Source organism: Ambystoma mexicanum, chromosome 13 (assembly GCF_040938575.1).
Source record: "Ambystoma mexicanum isolate Mex_15411 chromosome 13, UKY_AmexF1_1, whole genome shotgun sequence".
NCBI lineage: Eukaryota > Metazoa > Chordata > Amphibia > Caudata > Ambystomatidae > Ambystoma > Ambystoma mexicanum.
The window spans coordinates 839,322,901-839,347,499 of NC_090938.1; the positions used below are offsets into that span (position 1 = coordinate 839,322,901).

General features: G+C 51.9%; 1 protein-coding gene across 1 annotated transcript in view; it reads right to left on the reverse strand.

Moving 5' to 3' along the window:
• Window positions 1–18,388: 18,388 nt before the first annotated feature.
• MRPS18B (mitochondrial ribosomal protein S18B) overlaps window positions 18,389–24,599 on the reverse strand; it is a 95,938-nt gene continuing 89,727 nt past the window's right edge. Inside the window, exons 6-7 of the mRNA XM_069635353.1 lie at window positions 19,988–20,047; window positions 18,389–18,929 (exon numbers count right to left, since the gene is read on the reverse strand). Coding sequence (XP_069491454.1) covers window positions 18,691–18,929; window positions 19,988–20,047 — 299 coding nt within the window. The 3' untranslated portion in view covers window positions 18,389–18,690. The remainder of the gene's footprint in view (window positions 18,930–19,987; window positions 20,048–24,599) is intronic.

Consider the following 24,599-nt stretch of genomic DNA (forward strand, 5'->3'; position numbering starts at 1 on the left):
TGGTAGATAAGAGGCACAGAGGACCCCTGCCAAGATTCTCTATTACTGGTACGTGGTCGAGCAATCAAGGCCTAGCTTCTCAGGAGTTGATGCAGGCTGGTTCTTAAGTACAGTGTAGTCCCCAAGCACCCATAAAGGAATGTCCACACACTGTATTGGTTAAAAAACAGTCTTTATATAATTAATATTCAAGGTCATGTACACTATCCCAATAACTCACTTTGTACTCCGAAAATCAACAATGGTAAATATATACAGTTCTAAAGTGGTACCATTAACGCTATCGGATCTCATTAAAGTGCATACGATCAGAATGACACACAGATCAAATAAAGAGGAAACCAGCAGTAGAGAGAGGAAGGAAAGCAAGATGGTTGAACAACTGGCAAAATACAGTCGCTACCGTTAAACACAGTTGTGTGGAGATCCCCCCCACCTGTGCAACCTGTAGAAGAAAGATAAGCCCAGTCCATATATTGTTCTCACTAGACCTTCCAATAGTTCTGCAACCACAAAGTACCTGGCGTTGTAGCGTTCCTAGTCGGGGAATCGACAGCCCTTCTCGAGTGTCCTCCCTTTCAGGCAGGAGTCACGGGTCGAATGTCCGACGGAGAACAGGTCGAGCTACGACGGTGAAGTGGCCGCGCCGTTCCTAGCGGGGCTCGTTGACAGGGAAGCGTAAACGTCCTGCAAGGAAGAGGCGTGCGGGGCACCTCAAGGTCAATAGTTCTGGACAGCAAAGAGTTTGAAGAACTGTGGCCCAGCAAGGGCGTTGAGTCGTCCGCGTCTCTGTGGTCTTTGGGTGGTGGGGAAACCCACCGGCAGATGCTCCTTGGCGTGTCAACGATCAGGCCTTCTCCAGCAGAATACAGCGGCGACGATGCAGACGAGAGCGTCCTTGGATAAGATGAAGTTCTTAGGCAAACGGGAGTACGGCGGCTCCGGTCGGCGACGGCGGTCGTCAACAGTGGCGGACAACAGTCCGGGCGCTTCTCCTTGGAGTTCCGCAGCAGTCCCCATATCGGGTCGCCAGCCTGTCAAAGGTCTACCAGGGAGCTTTGGCAAAGATCAGCTGGTGCACTATGGTCCCTCGTAGCTTGGGAAGAAGGCGCCTTACCAGGTCCTCTCTGGGTCAGTCCTTTGAGGCACAGCAGATTTCAGATTGTGAAGGAGAGCAACAGCAATTCTTCTCATCCAGCAGGGCTTCAAGGTCAAGCTTCAGTTACTCGTCATAGTGGACTTCAGCTTCTGAACACGATTCCTAGCAGTGAGAGGTCCCCAGATATACTGTTGATCTCCCATTCATTCCGCTGGGTCACACTCAAGCATCCAATCATGAGTAAGGGCATTCATGCAGGCAGGCAGCCAATCAGGCACACAGTGCATTCAGGCCATTCACTTCTCTCCAGACATCACAACAAGTTATGTGTATTGGGACAAGTACAGAGTCATTCAACACTCCATACTGCATTCATACCGGTTTCGGGCAGGGCTGTCTCAGTCATTGTGTCAAACACCAGATACTAGACACCCACAACATAGAATGCATATTCATCACACACTCCATTCACCCAGGTCCCACCCACAGGCGTACCCACAACATACGGCCGTTGAGAAGGCTCCAGCCAGTCTGGTCGGCACTTCCCCACACTACCATGTATGGAACTTCCACCCAACAGCCAGTCAGGGGGAAGGAACAGAGCAGGGCTTCCCGGGACTTTGGGAAATCAAAGTAACAGGTGATGGAAGGCAAGAGGCCACGGGGGCCATTTTGTCTCCATCCGGAATCTACAGATTCCAATCGCAGGGCCTGGGCATCCCAAAATGGAGGACGCTCAGGGCACCAGTCATTTCAGCACGGGACTGCCACCAGCCCGTACCCTGCTCTGTGGGTCACACACAGGTGTCCAAAAACACACACTAGGGGCACAGGGTGGCACCCCTACCCATGGGTGCCATAAGGGTATCCCATGGGTCTGTTCACCAAACCAAGAGAGCTGCACCGCCAGGAGTCCCACATGAACTCCTGTGCGGAAAACCCAACAGAACACACAATAAAAAGCAGTAAAGGACAAGGATACGGAGGCCCTGAACCTCCGATGCATTTCCAGCATCACACCACCATTTGAGTGGGGCTCTTTCAGGCTCCTGGCCCTTCCAGGATACCTGAATAGGAGTAAGAATAAGTAGATGTGGCGAATGGGAACATCACTCAAAGGCTAAATGCTGCAAGTACAGAGAAATAGGCAGTTGTATTTGGGTGAAGAAATCAAGACTCCACTGTAAATTCTGTAATGGGTTCTTGTCTGTCTTTTGCAGGTTATCTCAAATTCTGTCCTTTGCGATGCTCACCCAAGTCCATTGTGAAGAAGAGCAAGATCTGTCTTGAGGAGGTGGAGCTGAACTTGGCATTTCTTGTGCTATATTTAGCAGCTGAACAACTTCTTTTCTGAGATCGAGACAGGTTTGCATTCAAACATAAAAGTAAACCAGAAAGGAATACCCAACTGGCAAGATATGCTTGCCAAGCAGAGAAGATTGCCGACAGGTTTCATGGTAGGTCTCTTGGCGAGTAGATGGTGATAGAAATTGGAAACATTGAATCTTTGATCCACAAAGTGATGTTTGCAGCCAGCAGAATGCATTCTTGGATTTTAAGTGGGAATTGACAGAGGTCTTTCCGGCACTGACTTTAAGAGAGCACTCAATGAATCCCATACAGCAGGGTTGCCGGCTCTGCCAGGTCGCTCAGTAGGTCAGAAAGCAGATCTTGCACACATTGCTCCAGATGTGGATCTGTGATCACAATAGGAATACCTTGCATTCTAAGGTCATTGCAGCAGGATCACTTTGCAGGGTCTTCAGTTTTATTCAATAATGATTTCTGAGTTTCCTCTAAATTGAGAACTCTTTAGCTTATTCGACTACTGATTATTTTCAGATCGGCCACTTGTCTCTTAACAAGTATTACTTTAATGTCTACCGCTGACTTCGTTTGTGAATTCTGTTTTCATATGAATGTAGTTATGATGAGATTTGTTGAATGTCCGCTCTTGTTGCTGGACTACTGTCGCTTTGGGTGTTCTCTGAGGATGTGTCAGTGCCCAGCTCTTGCAACATCAGGAGATCCATTCTTTGGAGAGGAGGGGCTCCATATGCAGTCAATCCTTGAGGGTGGTGTACATTTGGTACTTTGATTTACCTCAGTTATTCAGGTGCATTTGCTCCTTGTGGAGGTGAGTGGTGAAGGAACAAGTTACTTACCTGTAACTGTTGTTATCCAGCATGGGTCTGGCATGGATTCACATGCTCATGAATATTCCCCGTCGTCAGGCCGGGAATCCTCGGTAAAGAAAAAAAATCAGTATCAGTTTTGTTCCTGATCAGTCTTTCTCAGTAGTAACCAATCACTGGTCTCTCGGTCATACTGCCCCCAGCCAATGACTGCCCTCTCCCTAAGCCCCGCCTCTGGCAGCCATCTTCAGATTTGGTAGCACGCAAAGTGGCAGTATGACCAAGTGAAGAGCCGCAGAGGGGTAGGAGGGAGGGTTTGCATGTGAACCATGCCAGATCCATGCTGGCGAACAACAGTTACAGGTAAGTAACTTGTTCCTTCTCCAGCATGGGGTCTGGCATGGATTCACATGCTCATGAATATAAGAATACATAGCAGTACACACATGCACAACCAATGGGAGGTGGCAAAGGCTCAAAACATTAAGCATTACATCAAAAACTCAACATTAAGCAATTCTTACGTCCTCACCAGACTCACCTTGGGCGAAAAGGTTGCGCAGCACCGCTTGGCCGACCCTGGAATCCCGGTCGAAGCAGTAGAATCTCGTGAAGGTGTGCGTTGACCTCCCTGTAGCAGCCCTGCAGATGTCCAGCAGGGGCATACCAGACAAGAACGCCGTGGTAGCAGCGATAGCTCTGGTCGAAAGGGCTCTCGGACGGCCAGGCAACGGCCGGTTTGCCAACCGATGACAGTGCATGATGCAGCCGGAGAGCCATCTGGAAATGGAAGCCTTCGAGAGAGCCTTCCCTTGGTTCACAGTTCCAAAGTTCACAAATAGCTGTGATGTCTTCCGCAAACTCTTCGTGCGGTCCACGTAGAACTTCAGCGCTCTAGCCACATCCAGCGAGTGCAAAGTCCTCTCGGCCGGTGACGAAGGCGACGGGAAGAAAACAGGTAACACCAAGGGCTCGTCGAGGTGGAAGTCCGACGGCACCTTGGGCATAAAGGAGGGGTGCGTCCTCAGCACCACCCTCATGTCGTGAAAAGTCAAGTATGGAGGCTTGCAGGATAGGGCCTGAATCTCTCCCACTCGTCGTGCGGAGGTGATGGCCACAGGAAACGCAGTCTTCCACAACAGGAACTTCAACGGTGCCGAATGCAGGGGCTCGAATGGCGCCCCCATGAGCCTGGTCAGCACCACGTTGAGCTCCCACACCGGGGCAGGGGCCTTCACCGGCAGGAACGATCGGAACAGTCCCTTCATAAATTCCTTCACCAGGCGATGGGACCACAAGGACGCCCGTCCTGTGGTTCTGTTGTATCGGGAGATCGCAGCCAGATGTATTTTTATAGAGGCGTGAGCCAGTCCAGCCTTGGCTAGCGTCAGTAGGTACGGCAGCACTTGAGGGGCCGTAATCCGTAGAGGGTTAATCTTCTGTGCACAGCACCAGACAGAGAACCTCTTCCAATTATGTCCGTAGCACTTGAGAGTTGAGGACGCCCTGGACTTTGCAAGGACCTCTCTGCATTCAGCCGGGATATCGTACCCTCCAAACTCTAGTTCTGCAGGAGCCAGGCCTGCAAGTTCAGCAACTCTGGGTCATGATGAAGTACGGCGCCCCTTCTCTGGAGAGAAGATCCGCGTCCGTCGGCAGCTTGACTGGTGGGGACGCTGACAAGTCCAGAAGGTCCGGGAACCAGATCTGCCTCGGCCACGCCGAGGATCATCCTGCACCGGGACCTCTTGAGCTGGTTGACGAGTCGGAGCAGCAACGGCAACGGAGGGAACGCATATAGGAACAGGCCGTCCCAGAGGAACGAGAAAGCATCGCCCATGCTCCTCGGCTGGGGAAACCTGCTGGGGAACCTCTGGCACTTGGAGTTCGTCGCCGTCGCGAAAAGGTCGATCTGCGGTTTTCCCCCCCATCGTCGGAAGAGTCGATCCACTTGATCCTGACTTAGTTCCCACTCGTGGCACGAGCGCAGCTCCCTGCTTCGGTGATGGTGTTCTTTATCCCTGCCAGATGAAATGGCACCAGAAACATCCCTTGGGCGACGGCCCACTGCCACAGATCCTGGGCTTCCTTGGAGAGGGCTAGGGATCTGGTTCCTCCCTGCTTCCGGATGTAGAACATCGTGGTGGTGTTGATTCTCACCACCTTGTCCTTGAGAGGAACACTGCACGGAGCTCCAGGATGTTGATGTGGAGCGTCTTCTCCACCGGGAGCCAAAGGCCTCTTGCGTGAAGTTCCCCGGTGTGTGCTCCCCACCCTTCCAGGGAGGCATCGGTCGTCACCACTATCTGGTGGGATGGGGTCTGAAAGTCTGTGCCTGCCGTCAGATGAGCGCGGGTGCCCCACCACCTGATCGCTCGTCGGAAGGCATCGTTGAGCGGATCCTGTCCTCGAAGCTGCCTGTCGCTTGGATCCAGAGGGCATCAGGGCGCCTCCGAAGCCTGCACAGGCGCACAAGATATATGCAGGAGGACATAATCCCGAGGAGGGACTTGATGGGCCTCACTCTGGCCACGTCCGTGGCCAGCAGACGCTGCACCTTGCCCAGGATGGCCTTCGTCCTTTCCTCCGACGGCGAGGCCAGACGCGCCACTGTGTCGAGCTTGGCTCCCAGAAACAGTGCGACTTGCGACTGGGCCAGGTGGGATTTGGGAAAGTTGATGGAGAATCCCAGGTCCGTGAGCAGCTGGACGGTCTTCGCTTTGTGATCTACGGCAAGTTCCCATGTCCTTGCTCGGATGAGCCAGTCGTCCAGGTACGGGTAGACGTGGATCCCCTGCAGGCGCAGCCGCGCCGCCACCGGTGCGAGGCACTTGGTGAACACCCTGGGTGCCGACTTCAATCCCAACGGGAGGGCCTTGAACTGGTAGTGCCGTCCTTGGACCACGAACCTGAGGAACTTATCCTTTTAGAATGGGGATGTAGAATTATGCATCCTCCAAATCCAACGACAGGAAATCGCCCTCCTCCAGCTGTCCCAGCACGTGCTGGAGGGTGACCATCCGGAACTTCTGTCCCTTGATGTACTTGTTCAGTCGTCGCAGGTCCAGGATGGGGCGCCATCCTCCTGTCTTCTTTTTCACGAGGAAGTACCTCGAGTATACTCCGGAGCCCCGGAGCCTCTTCGGGACGAGCTCGATGGCACCTTTTTTTTTTTTAGCATCGCCCTTACCTCCAATATCAGTTGAGGGACGCGATTTTCCTTCCTGGCCATGGGTGGAATGTGGGGGAACCTTTTTAGAAATTCTAGGGCGTGCCCCTGGGGCAGGGCGTCCAGCACCCAACGGTCGGTGGAGATGGACTCCCACACGCTGACGAACTTCGCCAGCCGGCCTCCCACCGTGGTGCTTCGGTGGGGGCCCGACACTGCTGTTGGTTCAATCTTGCTTGGAGGACACTTTGCCGCCTTGGCCTCCCTGGCGACGACGGCAGGGTCCACCGGACTTGCCTAGTCCTCTATAGGCTCCCTGCGACGAGGAGCGGGCCACCTGGCGGTACGTAGAGGAGCCACCGCCGAATCTCTTGGAGGCAACCTGCTTGCCTCCGGTGCTCCGAAAGAACGGCCTTCGTTGCCGGAGAACGCCTAGGGCCTTAGCTATCTCTGTGTCTGCCTTGATGGCTTGGACGGACTCATCCACTGTTTTCCCCAAACAGATTGTTCCCGTCGAACGGCATGTCCAAAGCCTTGGCTTCTACGTCCTGGCGGAAATCCGTCGCCTTGAGCCACCCTCGTCGACTAGGGCAAACGCTGTTGCCTAGCTGGCGGAAACCAGTGTCGGCAATGTCCGTTGCCACCGTAATGGCGTGGTCCGACGCCACTTCGCCTTCTTGCAAGATCTCCAGGGCCTCGGCCCTCATCCGGTAGGAAGTCCAACAGGGGGGCGATCTTGGACCATAACTCCCTGTCGTAGCGGGCCACGATGGCATTGGCCGCCTTAATCGTTGTTGCCGCGTCGTCCCATTGCTTCCAGCTTCTTTCCTTCGCCGTCCGGCGGGGAAGTTGACGTTAAGACTGATTCTCCCCCCCTCCCCACTTTCTTCTTGGCCGCCTATGAGACGACCGAGTCAGGGATCGGTTGTGCCCTAAGGCACAAAGGGGCAGCGTCGGGGACCCGGTACTACTTCTCGGACCGATCCCTCTTGGCAGGCGGCGTAGACGGGTTCTTGAGAAGGGCGAGACCCTCGTCCCAGATGTCATCCAGCAGAGGCACAGCGAGGACTGTCTTCCTCTTGGCCTCGCGCCGTTGGTAAAGGAAACCTTCCTTCTCTTCGGGGCAGAGCTGAAAAAGCTTGGATGCCCTGGCGATCATTGCATGGAAAGATCCTATCTTGTCGGGTGGGGAGGCCCAGGCTGGGGGCGATGGGAGCTCTGTCCCGTCGTCACCGCCGTCGGTACCCGTCCTGGCCGTGTCCGTTCCAGTGTCATCCCCAGGGACGGGGGACGTGGGTAAAGGCTGAGCAGGCCGCAAGGGCTGAAAAGGTGGGGCTGGATGGATCCGTCTTCTCTTGTTCGGGGGGCTTCCCGCTGGGCCTGGCCCTGGCTCCTCCGTCGAGCCTGGATCCGGATCCTCGGTCGGTGGTAAGGGCAATGTCGTCCTCATCTCCGAACATAAGGATTGTATCGCCAACAAAATGGCCGCAGAGTTATCCTGCTGCTCTGGAAGCGATGGGTGACTAGGACCCTTGCCGGTGCCGCGTCACTCTTGTCACCCTTGTCGGGATCCTTCCCGTGGGGACGGGCCTCTTCGACGCCCTTGTCGAGGCCCTCTAAGACTTCTACCATCTCCTCCTCGGATGCTGTGTCCGTGTCCACAATGGCCACAGCCCCCCCCTCTTTTTCTGCCGGGGTCTTCACGGGGGGCTTTTCGATGGGTCTGAAAGAGGCTTCCCTCCGCGGAGGCAGGGAGACTCTGGGTCCCGAGGTCACCTCCACAGGCTGCGCCAGGGCCGCCGCAACTTCCTCGATAGATACCTTGGCCGGGTAAATCAAGGCCTTTACCACCTTGTGTGGGCCTGTGGCCTTCACCTTGGGGGGAGGGTCACCTCCTCGCACCCCCTCGGCCGGATCCTTCGAGCTTGACCGGGGCCTCTCCAGAAGCTTCGCCGGGTTCTCGGCCTTCCTCTTCCCTGAGCCAGAGCGTTGGCTCGTGGTTGATGGCGCTGGAGAGGGTGCGCCCTGCCGGGCAGCCGAGGAGCCCGACGTTCGGCGCTCCCGGTGCCTGCAGACTCGCAGTGCTTTGCCTTCTGTTGGGCCCCCGTCGCCGGGGCGCCCTCACAGGACTTAGAAGACCGCACGGACTTCTTCTCACCTGACGGGCTCTTTCCTTCCAGCCAGTTGGTGAGACGAAGGTGTCGGTCCACGATGGTCCTTTCCGACATGTTCCTGCAAAACGCACAGTCCTTCTCCACGTGCGTTTTGTCCACATGAAGGCAGTAGAGACATTTGAGTGCTCGTCCTCCTTGAACACATTCTGCAGCTGGCATCCAGAGCAAACCCTGAACAGCTTTCCGGGCGTCGAGCTTCCTTTCTCCTGGGCCATGTTCGGGTAGGCCGCAGAAACTTCTGGAAACCTCCAAGAAGCATAACTCGACGAAATCTTCACCCTTGAGGGGCGTAGAAAAATCCGACACCCGTTAATCGGATGTAGAGATGGTGGAGCTTGAGGCTCTATTTGACCGAAAAATTAGAAATTCTCTTTGCAAAAGCGCGAAAACGCAGCAAAAGCTTGCGAGCTAAACATGAGGACTCCCAACACTTGAGCGTGCGGTAAAAATCTGAAGATGGCTGCCAGAGGCGGGGCTTAGGGAGAGGGCAGTCATTGGCTGGGGGCAGTATGAACCAGAGACCAGTGATTGGTTACTACTGAGAAAGAGATCAACTGATACTGATTTTTTCTTTACCGAGGATTCCCGGCCCGACGACGGGGAATATTCATGAGCATGTGAATCCATGCCATACCCCATGCTGGAGAACTGACCTTACCCAAAGTCCTCAGCTGTCTTGTGCTGAGCTTTGGGGCTGAGATCAGCTCGCCGGGCAGCCCAGTGCAGGAGTGACTTCCTGCCAGCCCATCCAGGGCCCTGAGTGAGTAAAATTGTTTAAATTGTTAAATTTCTTTTTTCCAGCGCTCCAAGCGTGGTGTGTTTCCCCCCCCCCCCCTTGCATCCTCTTCCTGGTGCCCTCCCCATCCCGCCTCCCTGCCCGCCCACCTCCCCCCTTATACTGATCCTCCTGGGCAGCCCCCTGCCCGGCAGCCCCCACGGCTAAGGGCCCCGTAGGCAAAGAGCAGCTCACTCGGCTGCGGCTCCTGTTGGTGTCTGCAAGTGTCCGCAGGGGACGCCAGGCGCCGTTCCGACGTTCCTCTTGTCAGCTCCACCAGCTCCCCGGCCCACCCCACCCCACCCACACTTGTTCACTTTTTATTCTTGGTTGGTGTCCACAATCCACTGTGTTCTGAAATTTGTGGTAAACTAGGGCTTTTTCCCCCCCTTGCAGGATTCTCAAACTTAGGTGGCCTCTCCACTGGGTACCAAATACGCATTATTGTGTTACTGTGTTCTGATATGTGGTAAACTAGGGCTTTTTCCCCCCTCGCAGGATTCTCAAACTTAGGTGGCCTCTCTCCACTGGGTACCAAATACGCATTACTTTGTTACTGTGTTCTGATATGTGGTAAACTAGGGCTTGCCGCTCACTCCCTTTCCGCTTGCTCTCGTCTCCCCCCCCCATTCTATGGTGCTCTCTATCTCGCCTCTCTTCTCTAACTGCTTGTCAATTGACTATCCTGCTCTCCTCACTAAATCTGGCAGGAAAAAGTTTAAAAAGGACATCCTGGTCTCCAACCCAGGCCTCCCTATCGCTGACACCTACACCAGTGCCTCCTCCAAGGAAACTCTCACCGACGTCCTCTTTTTTTTGTGCCTTCGCCTGACCTATGGACCCTTCATATGGTCTCTGTGCTCTCTTTCTCCTCTTCTCCCATTAATGGTGGTACCCGTTGGGATGTCCTCTTGGCCTCCTTCCACTCCTAAGGCCCTTATAATGTCTACGCTAATGGGACCGTCTTGGTCCAAGGCCCTCAGGCCAACCTTCACTTCTTTGATAGACATGCCTCATCAACTTCCTTTCCTCTCCTGCAGTCCACCCACCTCTGTCCTCGGCTACCTTGCTTCCAACCCTCCTCCCTGCCCCCTCTTGTGCTCCTTCACCTCTGCAGGGTGTACCTCTGATCTGTACCCCTCCCCAGAAATCCTTCAAGGCTGGCAATCTTCTCCACATTGCCACTCTTAACTCTCGCTTTGCCGTCAAACATTCCTCTGACATCTGTCACCTTCTTGAGGAACTGGACTTGGACGTCCTCGGTCTCACCGAGACATGGTTCACAGCCAGCTCTGTCACCAGCGTTGACACTCTCCTACCCGACGGCTACAATATCCTCTCCGTGCCCAGGCCCAACCATGCTTGGGGGGGGGGGGGGTGGCCCTTATCTTCCCTGAGTGGATTTGTGCCACTGTCACTCCTACACAGACCTACTCCTCTTTTGAATGCCTTGTCTACAGACTCTCTCTCTCTCTCTCTCTCTCCTAGCCAGTCCCTTACCGTGGCTACCATCTATCGACCACCTGGTCAAATTTCCTCCTTCCTCTCCGAGTGGGTAGACCTCTCCTCCTCACTCCTGTCCTCAACCACTCAACTACTCTTACTTGGAGACTTCAACATCCACCTGGATGCATCCGGTCCCCCCTCGGTACTCTTTCGCGACCTCTGCGACGCTCTCTCTCTATTCTCCCGTCTGGGCCGACTCATTCTGCAGGGCACACTCTTGATGCTCTGATCTCTTTTGACCTTCCCCCCTCTGTCCCTCTATCCACTCCTCTCTCCTGGAGTGATCACTTTCTCCTATCCTCCCACCTCACCTTCCCTACCCCACAGGCCAAGCCACCCTCATCACTGCCACCCTCCTTCTCGGTCATCCGACCCATGAAGCGCGTGTCAGTTGAGGCTGTCGCTGCCACCTTCTCGCCCCCCCCTCCCCCTTCGGCTGATTCCCACCCTGACACACCCCTCATCACGCTTCACTCTGCTTTATCTCATACTCTTGATATCCTTGCCCCCGTCATGAGAATCCGCCTGAAGCCCAAAGCCAAATGTAACTCCTGGTATGACTCGGATCTGGTCACCCTTAAACGCAAGTGCAGGGTGGCAGAGAGGAAATGGCGTGCTTCATGTGCATCCTCTAATAAACTGGCCTGCCGCCTACTCCAAAGGCAATACTGGCTCACCGTTCTCACCAAAAAGAGAGCCCTTATCCAAGCCAGCATCTCTGCGGCATCAAATAATTCAGCTGAACTCTAAAATCTGCAAGGAGTTGGCCAACCCTGCTGCAGTCTCTACCGCTCCTGTCCCCTCCCAGGCCCTCTGCACGGCACTGGCCTCTCACTTAATTTTAAAAACTCAGGACATCCTGTCCTCACTCTCCTCCAATCACCTCCCCCCCTTCTACTCCCTGCTCTTCCTCTGGCCCTTCTGCAGCCACCCCTCCTCCCTCCTTCTCTACCTTTCCCCTTTTTTCTGCTGACAAGGTTTCGAGACAAGTCCGATCTATGAAAGTCTCGTCAAAACAGGTCCACCCATGCTCCTCCAAAACCATCAAGGACCACATCGACTCCCTGGCTCCTGCCCTGGCTGATTTCTGCAATCACTCCTTCGCCTCTGGAGTCTTCCCATCCCCCCTCAAGCACTCCCTTGTGCACCCCCTTCTTAAGAAACCCTCCTCCGACCCCTCCTGCCCGGCTAACTATTGCCCAATCTCTATCACTCCCTTCCTGGGCAAGCACCTGGAGAAACTGGCCATCTCCCAGCTTAATCTCCATGCTGAATCTGTTGGTAGTCTTCACGACCATCAGTCTGGCTTCAGAGCCGCCAGAAGCACGGAAACTGCTCTCCTGAACATCCGTGAGGACCTGCTCTCGAACCTGGACTGAAACACTCCTTGTGTTCTCATTTTGCTTGATCTCTCCTCTGCCTTTGATACTGTCAACCATTCCATCCTGTTCGTCTGTGATAACCTGGGTATCACTGGTCAGGCTCTGGCGTGGCTGTCCTCTTTCCTCTCCAATCGACCCTCGCAGGTCCAACTGGGGTCCTTCCTCTCTGACATCTTTTTCTCTACCTGTGGTGTCCCCCAGGGATCTAACCTCTCTCCCTGGCTGTTCAACCAGCACTTGGAACTTCTTGCCCACCGCATCGCCGCTCTCTGCCCCAATTTTCAGTGCTATGCGGATGATACCCAGCTCATTTTCAGGCTACCCTCAGCCTCCTCCTCTCCTTCCCTCATCTCGGACTGCCTTTCTGCTATCCAGGAATGGTGTGCCACCAATGACCTCTGCCTTAATGCCAGCAAGACTGAGATTCTACTCATCGGCACACCCACGCCCTCCTTCCCTGCAGCTCTCTGGCCGGCCTCTCTTCTCTTAGCCCTCTTCCTGCTCCTACCTGCAAGGCTAAAAACCTTAGGGTCCTCTTCGACTCCACACACTCCTCCTCTCATCACATATCTGACGTCTCTAAGAAGTCACACTACCAGCCTCATCTCCTCAGAGGCATCCTTCCTTTCCTCTCCTTCCCCCAGAAGCTCACTGTCTCTAGAGCCCTGGTTCTCTCGAAGCTGGACTACTATAACAGTCTCTATCTGAATCTTCCTGCCTCTACTCTCCGCCCTTTGCAACTCATCCAGAACAGGACTGCAAGACTTGCCCTTGGCCTCAAGCCCAGGGACCGTATCTCTCCAGGACTGAAATCGCTACACTGGCTCCCTGTGGCTGCGGGGATTAAGTTCAAAACCCTCTGCATTGTCCACAAGGCCTTCTGGGGCCTCGGGCCAAAATACCTTCAACTCTCTCTTCCTAAATATCTTCCTTCTTGAGCTCTTCGCTCATCCACCTCCAACTCCCTCAGGGTCAGCCGCTTCTCCAAGCAACGAGTTGGGGGTAGATCTCTGCAGCAGGGGCCTCCCTCTGGAACAGCCTTCCTGAAACTTGGAGAACCATCTCAGTTTCCAGAAGAACCTCAAAAGCTTCCTCTTTGCCTCCGCTTTCTCCCCCCCTCTCCCCTGTTAATATTACTGAAACTGCACCGAATCTGCAACAGGGCCACTTATCTATCCCAGTCTGCGGCCCTGACACTCTCCCCTGCACTGCCTCCCTGGCAACCCCTGCACTGTGGGACTGTCTCTGTATCCCTACAGCCCCTCCTCCCAGCACTTGCCTGCGCTTCACCAGCCCTTATTATTTATCTTGTTCTACTAAACCTGTACTGCACTTCTCTCCCTTTCCCCCTTGCACTTTTCCCTTCCCCTCCACCCTGCACTTGCGCAATGTGAATGACACCTGGCCTAGTAGGATCGTTGTCTGTCTCCCCTTGTTCCCCTCCTGCCTCGTCGCGCCTTGAAACACTTGAGTATAGGCGAGTTATAAATGCCATATCATATTGATTGGCACCAGGGTATTCAGCAAATTGGAGGAAAGAGTTCAGAGGGAGCCCACCTTTGTCCTGGGCTAGGGGCAGGGATTGTCAGATAAATGCCAACGTTATAATTAATAACTTCTGCATGTATGCATTATCTGTTGAGGTCACATTCCTTATGCAATGGGGAAGTTTTCTCAGTCCGCAGCTACCGAGTCTATAGCGATCCCACAGGATACAGAGTTACAGCCGCATAGATATGCACAAATCCTGTGTGCGGAACTATACCTGCCCACAGACCTTTCAGCAGGAACCTTCCGATTAGGAAAAGAGAAAACCCCAAACGGGAGCTAGTAACATGGTCCCCTCCTCAATGCAGAGTTTTTCAGCATGCATCTCCGCTTGAAGATTCCGGTCTCGTGGAGAGCATCATGTGCACCAACCACTTTGGTCAGATCTGATCACTAAACACGATTAAGCCACCAGGTGAGTCAGCAATTTGATTTGCGTATCTGTGTTTTGTGCACTGCTAGTGGGGGAGCTCCTGACCCAAAACACCACAGCTGCACATTGCTTGGGTCATAGGAAGTAAGTGGTGCCATCTCGATGCACTATGTGACTCAGGGAAGCCATATGGGAAAGTCCTCATTCTTGTTTGGGAGGCACTCCCCTTCATTGAAGTGCTGCCATCTTAGCGGTATCTACGCTGTCTCCTCCCGTTCGAACAAACCACAGGACTGTCTGGATTGAGGTCACCAGTGTTCTCTCACCATAGAATAGCTCGATTCAGGGCCAATAACAAGCCTCCTCCTCCAGCATTACAGGCTGCAGTAAAGAAGCAGGAGACAAATGTCAGCCACTCCCAGACAAGCTGCCCCTTTGGCCATGCCCTCCTTCCTTCCCTTCAAAAGAAAATGGTCTCCCATACAATGGTGCAATTGATCCATTTCCTCAAGCCATCTCAGGTGGTCTTGGTGACATTTACACTGGGTGAGGCGTGGAAACCCCGATCAACACCTGTGCTTATGCCACGTTTGGTAACATCCGCCAATCTAGTCTCATTTTGAAGAGTGACAAAGCAGAGGTCCTCTGACATGGATTGATTTCATTTCCTTTGGAATGTCCTTGTGTCTTCGGTTTTCAAGAATTATCAAGATTGCAGCACATGTGTATCAACTCTGAGGTTTAGTTACACACTGTGTTGTGAAGTTAACAAAAAGTACATTGCAGAAACAGTGACGGTGCAACTTTTATTTTAAATGTGCATATACAAATAATTTGGAATCTTATTGTGCTGCTATAGACCCTAGAGTGATATTTAGTGCTTTGAGCACTTATTTACAGGGGCTTATGAAGTGGCTATGGTGTATTCACCTGTAACTTTATTCTATTTAAAGGGGTGCCTTACTATCAGCAAGGAACTCTATGGTCCATTTGCTGGCTTCACTGCAGCCTCTTAACTTGTGGTGGTGCTTGTGTGTGTGATTTTCTTTCCTTTTTCCTAAACCATGTTTTGGTTTGGTTTTCGTGCTTCTTCCCTTCTGTTGCTCTGCCCAGTCTCTCCTTGGTTCCCTCCTGCCCATCCACCCTCCCATCCTCCTATAGGTCGGTGTGCCATGCACACATGCCCAGAAATGCATTCTTCATAGGCTCTCCCAGGGCAGCATTGCCTGGGATTCAGCAAAGGGAAGCGCCCATTTGGGCAGCTCCCATTCCCAGTTTGCCCCTGTTCGCCCAAGGAGCCTGGACAGGAGTGTAAAAGCCAATTTGATAAGGTAAGACAACCTCCACATGTAGAGCCCTTTTGGAATCCACTGGCCCGTTCATTTGCCTAACCTCTTGGGCCTGCTTTTGTGCCTCTCCCATTGTAAGCCTTTCAGCATGATCTAACTTTTTACTTCCCTGCGAATACCCCTGCTGGACTCAATCTCCTGTAGCCTACTTACCTCTGCCCACTCTTCCACCCATTGGACACAGCCCTTCTCTACTTCACTCCAAACTTACCAACTGTGCCCAGATTCTCGAATTCTACCCCTTTCCTAATATCCTTGCTGGCTCCCCCCACATACTAAGAACTATCCCACATCCCTTACGGTAACAGCCATTTAACCCTAGGTGCATGCGTACGAGAGCAAAGTATTGATCTCAAGTTGTATTTCAGATTCGGTCTATTCTGACGCCTGCTGCTCTCCAGGCACATTGGTTGGGATCTAATCCAGTTTGCAGGTGAGCTTACTATTGGTTTTGAATCTAGGTGCACATGAACACTGCAAGCGTGTTGAATCTAAGGGACCCGTGGCACAGCAAATGTTTTGCTCCCACATACATCACACTTGTAACACGTGCTCCCTTCCCAGCAGCCATCTTGAACTCAGGGCACCATATAATTTCATCACCTCGCCTACCCACACCTCTCCCACACTCCCACACTGAAGCCTTCCCACCTTTCTGACCCCTCCTTTCATCCCACTCTTCTCCAGGATTGATTAAGCGTCCCTGCCCCCCCCCTCAGGAGGGTCGTTTCCATCCAACAGACTTCACCGCCATCATGCATAGTAACAGTTCCAATGTTAGAGGTGCTCTGTGGCGCACCAGAAACCAGCCCACCACCCCTCCCTCCCTCCTTTAACATTCACAACCAAGCTCTGCCAGGACCTGCCATCACCCAAGCCCCCTTAGCATGCATCCTGCTCTTTTACAGACCCGCCTGGCTATAACAGAAACTTTGCAGACTCCCTTAGTGACTGCCTAGTGGCCATCCTAATCGCTCACCCTTCGCTTACCCTGCTAGGAATCATCAACATTTGTTGGAACGCCTCACCTTCGACCCAAAAATCCCACCCCCCCCACCCCCCCTAGTATGGACAGATCACTCCAGCTTCTCAATTATGACCCATCTGCCCCCCCCCCCCTTACCGTCTCTGACACATCTCCCTGTGTCCCCCCTTTGGAACAAGGTCCTTATTTCCCCAGACCTGGCTGACTGCCTCTCTCCTCACTTCCCAACCCCCCTCTCCAAGGAGGAATCCCATCCATCGACCACTTCGACAGATGGCTCTCCGATACCCCCAACCCCCTCATTCCATTTAGATCCTCCTTCCACAGCCCAGGTCCTTCACCAAAGTGGTTCACCACCTCTCTCAGATCCTTCAACCACTGCATGGAACGCAAATGGCAGGCTGACCCTTCCTGCTATATATAACAAAGCCACCCTTTCCAGGCAAATCTGGACCTGCAGGGTTGAAGTTAGGCAAGCCAAAAGGGCATTCTATGGTTCCCGAATCTCCAACGTCCTCAACCCCAGCAGGGAACTCCACAAGATCATCGCAGAATTCAAGGCCCCTCTCTGCTCTTCCCCCTCCGCTCCTCATTCCCAATCACTCTGCGATGCCCTGTCAGATCACTTTTATAACATCGCCATTAAAAGAAAACTCACCATCAATGCACTATATCAGCAACTATCCCCTCTCTTGCCCCACTCCCTCCGCTAGCCCTCCTCTCCCTCCCTTCTCTGCTCGTTCTCCATCTCCGAATTCCTGAAGCTACTTTCCAACAGCCACTCTCTTCTGCTTGACAGAATCCAATGGCCTTCTCAACCCTGCCCAATCCAGCTTCAGACCCCCTCCATGGAACCGAATCCTCCTTTCACTTTAGCTGGGATGACATTCAGGGATTCCAGGAGGGTCACTTACAGCTGGAGGCCTGGGTGGTAGGAGCGGATGGGTTCATCTTCCTGTGTGCTCAAGATGTCCTTGGAACAGTGAACTTAAATGAACTTAACCAAGTCCACATAAGTCTTACATCTTCATTACCACACTAGTGATGAGTGGTCCGCAGGTGAGCCAGGAGGCACATTTAGGTGGTTTAAACCAAAGCTGTGGTGGGGGGCAGCTAGTGGTGGACCCACCATCGAGGAAGCCTCCAAAATGAAGGTAGGCCTAAAGGGACTTTGAGCTGAGAAGCTCTGACGGACTAAGAACAGTGAGCAGCAAAGCGTCATTGCATTCAACTATAGCGTCTGTCAATACAAAAAAGCTAGCTAATGTGCATTATATAGCAGATAAAGGGAATTGCATATGCAAGTAAGATACAGTGAAAAATGAAAAGATCAGAGGATCTGAGAAATGTAATGCGCCAGTTGTATAGCACCTTTTACCATTAGTATGGTCACAACGTGCTGTAGGTTGAAAGCCTTCGGGGAGCGGGGTGGTGGGGATCGGAGTTCAGGTATGGGAAGAATTCAAGGGATTGGCAGTTTGCGTGTGTGCATAATGGCCAATAAGATATGAGGGGTGGCCGAGTCCCTGCTAGCCATCCATGTCGAGCTGGCATGTGGCTAGGTGGTGTTAGGTCATCTAGAGAGGGGATGCGAGAGCCGGAGAGACATTGTATGCAGCTACTTATCACATTTTTGTTGTGAACAATCGCTGCATTCTAATGGCAGAAGTGTTGTGCGAAGTGTCTGAGTGGCGTATGATGAAAGATGCATGCAGGTCTGTGGCTAGTTTCCCTATGCATGGAGTGTGGGAGGTTTAATGCATTATCTACATTCTAACAATGACCTTGGTATAACAGGATAGCTAGACTCACCCAGTTTTGAGGCTACATTCTACCTGCTCCTAGATTCAATATCCGGCTACACTCTGTCAGGCAGGAATGAGAACATAGAGATGGTATTCATGTGAGATTTATTATCCAAAGCTTGACATCACATCCTGCCGTGCAAGAGACAAGTGGATTTTAAACAAGGCTGCTGGCCACCTTCCGCATTCACGACAGAGGGACTTCTCCTTTGGCTTTGGTGCCCTTCCATATCCCTTGCCAGACCCATGCATCTGCGGCACTCTTTCAGCACCACTGGCTCCCGTGGTCTTCCATGTCCTCACCTCCTCAACCCCTACAAGCATCACATCCTTTTCCAGCAGCACTTCTGTGCTCTGTTGAAACAGCTGCCCCCTCTCCACCGAGACAGATTACCCAGTGGCTCCAAGCTCTGGTGGCGAAGGCGGTGGCCCTCCCTTCAGGTAGCGCCGATAGATCTTGCGGATGAGGGCCACCTCTTTCTCAGGGGGCTGCTGCCATTCATACCAGGGGTACCAGACTGCTCCCGTCTGCAGAGCAGGTGCAGGAGGAGTCTTGGTGACGGCGCCATGTGAATTGGTGTAGTCCTCATCCTGGAAGTCGACAAAGGGCACGCAAGAGCTCAACAAACCTGTGGAACAAAGAGATCAGGGCTATGACAAGCAGGCCAGAGGAAGTTCAGGCAACACTCGGAGGATCCTCCAAAATCCACTCTGCGATCCCCCCCAGCATGGCTGCATGTGCTGGTGGCGCCAAGGCCTAGAAATGGGTCTTCCTTCTGGGCAGCAGGATTTGGGGCATGTGTCTTGGGCAGTGTACATGTACAGATCCGAGTTAAGGTCCACTGTTACAGGGTTTAGGAAAACAAGAAAACAGGAAAACAGGAGAAGGAGCTATAGGTTGAGATCGGATCTCAGAGTTCCTCACTAAAAGGTTGTCATGGAATAGGAGTTAGGTTAGCGGCTCTCATGAGGCACTCATGCCAGCCCTCACCTGTTGAAGGACAACATATTAGAAGGCCATGTAGGCAAATTAACAGAACAACCTTCAGGAGGTGGGGAAGCGCATCATTTATAAGGAGTAACAACGAGCGTCGGCATGTCCCGGAGGAATCCACACCAGAGCCAAACCCAATTGGATCCCTAGAGGTTCCCCCCCAACCCCACCGACCCCCCCCCCCCCATGTACCCTGGATGGTCTGGGACCAAGGAGAGTGCTGTGGTAGAGCAGGGGGTGGCAACTGGGTTCAGGGCTGTGGCGGTGGTATCCAGTGAATGGGGTGGATCCCCCTTAGTTTTGTGGGTTAAGGACTTTGGGAAAGGATAACAGCGCGTGATGGAATTAAGCAATGTGCAGAAGGTACAATGAATGGAATGCAGGCCTTTAGTTAGATTTAAAGAGTTTAAAGACTGTAGGTGAGGTATACCAGAAAGTAGGCGTGAACTGAGTGGGCGGGGAGGGCGGGGAGGAGGGACACTAAAGAGTAAAAGGGACACTGTGGCATCAAGACACAAAAGGTTGCACACCCAATTCACAAGCTGCCAATTGTGGGGTGGCGAGCAGGGCAGGAAGACACACCAGAGGGAGTACATGTCATGCTGTTCAGGTATTTCACAGGGGGTACATTAAAAATATGCCTGTGTGCCTGGCTCCAATATTTCACCGAGTTGGATTCCCATTTCTACATACCTAAATCCCGGGCCATGCCGATGACAGCAGTGAGTTTCTTCTGTTGCTTCATGCACACACCTGTAATAAATAACACACAAAGAATGAGACCCAGCATGATCGCAGCTAGAGTAGACTCGCTGGCCATGCACTCACGCAGGGTACGACCACCATGCATGGAACACAAGCTCTGCTATGAATGGAAAGACAGGTGGGTTGGGATTGGTGCCCTTCTTTCTCCCCTTGAGTCTTAAGGGGACACTGTTTAGGCGCTTTGCTCTTCTTGGCCCCTACAGAATCCTCTGCAGTCCACTGCACTTCAGGAGGTGGGGTTTCTTAATGTACTTGCCGCCGTTTTGGATAGGAAAACCAATTGTTCAACTTAGTAACATTAGAAATACAAAAATGCATGGGCAAGGTTTGATGAAGTACCCTGCAAACTGGGGTCCTATTTGGCGGTAGTCTATCAACATAAGTGAGGGGGCTTCTACTTCTTCCAAAAAGCCACAGGTCTTTCAAGTTGCCCATTTCTTAAGCCTTAATGGCAAGGTAATAAGGAAATCAATTGGCCAGAGCATCTTCCCCTTAGTCCGGTTAACCTTTTCCTTGAAACATGCCATGCAGCAATGCCATTCGCTAGGTGCAGCGCTGCAATTGGTGACCCATCCCTTCTCCAACACAGGGGCGTCTGCAAAGCAGATGGTTTAATTGGTGTGAGCCCAGTGGAGAAAGATTTGGGACTTGCATTAATGGTCAACGGATTCCAACAGAGGAGACTGGTGAGGTGTGCCCCTGCATGAAGGATTCAGGGGTAATGAGAGGGTCTCTAAATGGTGTGCCACTGGTTGAGCTTCCTCGCTTGGTGCCCCATTTCCCTGCACTGAGGTTTCTGGTTGACTTATGACCTCAGGTGCAAGGATGTGAGGCAGTGGGCCCGGTCTGGACAGTGTGCCCCTTTTCTTCTTGAGGGTCCGGGGGAGTGTACCCTGCACAGGGCCTTTAGACCTGGGTGATAATATGGGGATAGTTCCGAAAAGGGCAATCGGGAGACCATACAGGTTTTGCCTTCTCATAACGCACTGAGCATAGGGGAAAAAGGGAAATTTTTGAGCAGAGGGTGATGAGGTTTGTTGTTAGCAAGGACCTGTATTCCGCACGTGCCTAGGATCAGCTCTGTAGACCAACAATTCCTAGCAGACATTTTCTGCAGAACAATTTGGTAAGAAAATTGCTAGGGTTTTTTTAAGTCTGTAATTTGATGTTCTGTATTTCTATTTTGTGTTTAGATCGTTCCAACTGATAATCACTGTCGGCCTATATATTGCTGGATCACGCATTGCATTCGGGATCACAGCTAACACGCTCCGTCATTTGCCCAACCGCCCCTCTCCTTTCCCTGCCACACTAGGCTAATTGGTCACCTTTTTTAGACATTCAGAACACTTCCCGCTTATGTACTGTGAAAGGCTGCATGCAGATGAAATTCATATTCACTAGCACATCTCGGTTACCCCCCTATTTTTGCCCACTGCACACTTTCCTCTCAAACCCCCTGTTTCGATGTCCTATTCAACCCCTTTCTCTGTTACATTTCCCAACGCATATGAAGCCCATCTGACCGGCTCTACAGTCAGTTCAGTACAGTAGGTGATATTTCATCCTGTGCTTGTTCTGTGTTAGGCAATATTGTGTGCGATACCCTTTGGGTGCACTACAGCAACCTTCACCTCCTGGCAATAAGAACCCAACGTTTGGTAGAAGTCTGTACTACACAGGTTGGTAACGTGTTGAGCAGCCAGACTTATCTCAAGGGGGGTAAATGTGAGCAGTAGGGTTGTGACACAGTTTCACAGCGACAGTTATTCAAATAAACACTTACACTCAAGGTTTCTCGATTAAACAATTATTAATTTGTCAGTCAGTTATATAAGCCTTCTTCAGAAGGGAGCAACACATGTAACAATTATAATACACTTCAAAACACTCAGTTTCTCGAAATCAGATGATACCCATTGGGGATGGCACACAGACACTTCTCCTTCCTACACCCTCAGGTGACTTAAATAGCTAGGACACTGGACATTTCTCACTGGTACATTTCGAGCAATACTGAGTTTGATGCAAAGGTTAGATATGGGAATAAAACAAAGGTTAACAAATAATTCATAAACAGGTAAGTACATTCAAACCTTCCAATGTCAAGTAAATGTAACCCTTTACTGGAGGAAAGGTAAAGATACAGAGTCAAAGGTGAGAAGAGTCTCTCAGGGAGCCTGGACAGCCAATGTTAGTTGAACACAGTCTAGGGGAGCTGAAGATCTTTACAGGTAAGTACAAGTCTTGCACAATGTTTGTAGAAAGGTTTGTAGAAATAAGATTCACTTGAAGGGCCACAAGCTGGGAGGCTTCTGAGGGGGCAAAGCTGTAAGCAACTCTTCAAGGGCAACCAAGACAGGTCTCAACTGAGAGCAAGTAAGGCTACACAACAAGAGGTAAATTCTAGACTTTACAGGTTGCAACTGGCTTCTGTTCCTGTGCAGCTCTGCAGATCCATGTGTTCCTGAGCCTCAGTCGTGGGGATAAGAGGGAGGACGTCGGGGGACTCCTGCACTGCAATGGGACGTCAGCGGCAGCAATGGGCAAACTTTAATTCAGTGGCACTTCGGCGTTTCAGCTCCTCGCGTTGCGACAGCAAATAGCAACACTGAGGTTCTCGGTTCCCACTTCCGGCTTTCCTCACATCTGGGGTCCAGCACTCTGTTGAGGTGGCTCAGGCTTGGTCAGCCCTGCTTCAGGGAGTCCGAATGATCTTCCTGGCGCTAGGGTCTGACTTAAATGCGATCCGCTCGATTTGGCGTTTCTGTCCCTGGCACTGCAGTTCCAGCAGAAGTACAGTCAGCTCCGAGAGGATGTCCACACGAGTTCACTTTGGAGTTTATTGGTCCCACCAACTCAAGGGGAGGAGTTGTCCTTGCAGGGCTTCTCTAGTCAAAACTAATTCAGAGCTTCAGCACAGCCGCAGGGCTTCATGGGGCAAGCCAACGGTTCGGGAGTTGCAGCAGGCGTCTCTTCCAAGTTCTTCTTCGGATTGATTCATCCAGTGGTCGACACTGCTTTCCAAGCCAAAAGCCTCGCCTTTTAGGCAGGTTTCTCCCATTCATTCCAGCCTAGCTGTCACTCACCCAGCAGGGTGGCTGTCCTCCAAGGACGGCCAGCCGGCCAATCACCTTTGGGTGCATTCCTGTAACCAAAGGGATTAAGCACAGGGCGTTTCGGGCACCTCCCTCACTTCCAGCCCCTGCCAGCCATACTCGAGCCAGAGGCAGGCTTCACTCGTGAATGCCACCAAAGACAAAACAAACAAATGGACTAAACCTGGTTTGGCACGCAGAGTAAATCTCAAGAAGGACCTTTCTGACAAGAAATGGTGAAAAAAAAGACTTGGAGCCATTTTGACAATTTAGGCACCCATGGGTGCCTTACTGCAGCTGCGAACGCAGCCCGTGGTAAAAACACACAATGGTAGAAAAAAGTAAACCACTGCCACCAGCCATTGATTGTAGAAAGGGTAACGTAAAAATGTTACATGCAAAACTAGACAAAGGGGGAATACTAATTAACCCCTCCAGCACCCTATGGTAAGATAGTGTGTGCTGGGTCTAGAAAGTTACAAAATGTAAAACAAGTCAATTTCACTTCACTGCTCTGGAAACAGTTTCACCAAGAGAAGGTATTTAAACCTTTGGGACATCCAAGAGACTTCCCTGTGCCACTGCACTGAAAGTGCTGTGTGACACAATGTAAAGATGATGCATATGGAGTTTGTCGGACTCCAAAGTCAAAAGAAACAGTCCAAATCACAGACAAAATACATGTGTGGGAAAAAAGTCTCACTCTCCTGGTTAGAGATTAAAAGTCCTAAAGTCCAGCCTAAAGTAGAGAGGAATTAGCACATTTCTGAGAATTCTCCCCATCACTGTGGCCTCCTCCGACTCACACTTTCTAGGGACTTCTCAAAGCTCGAGTCTTTCCTCCGTTACTCGGATGTTAAGGACGGGGGGCTACTGTGTATATCAATGTCCTGCTTTATGCAGTGCCTGGTAAATTCATGTCTTTGCCCCTCCCTCTTGGAGAACACACCCCTTTATTTTCGCTCTTCTTACAGAAGGTTCGTTAATTTCTGCTTTTTCATCAGATAATCATCTCGAGGCAGGCTCAGTTATTTGCCCAGATTGCCTTGTGTGGGCCGGTGCAGGAGAGACAAAGGATTCCCTTATTGCTGGTCCTATTGGATTTTCTGAGAATCAAGCAGCATGCCGACCCTTTATGGGCTCTTCCGCTTTTATTTTCCCTGTAGTCGGGTCCACCGCAGTGGGAGACCCAGGGAATATGCATTTATTCATCCCTGCACATGGTTTGCCTTTGATTTGTACAGAATGTAGCATAAAAATTGTTAGGCAAAGTTTGTATGCAGTACCCTTTGGGACCACTACACAGAACTAGGACTACAGGTGTAAGCAAAAACAATTGGTATAAGTCTGTACTACACAGTTTTGGTAGGTACATCTTTCATTTAAGGTATAGGGGATCTGCTCTAACAGTCCCTCAGAAGTTGTAACAACCTCCTCTGAAC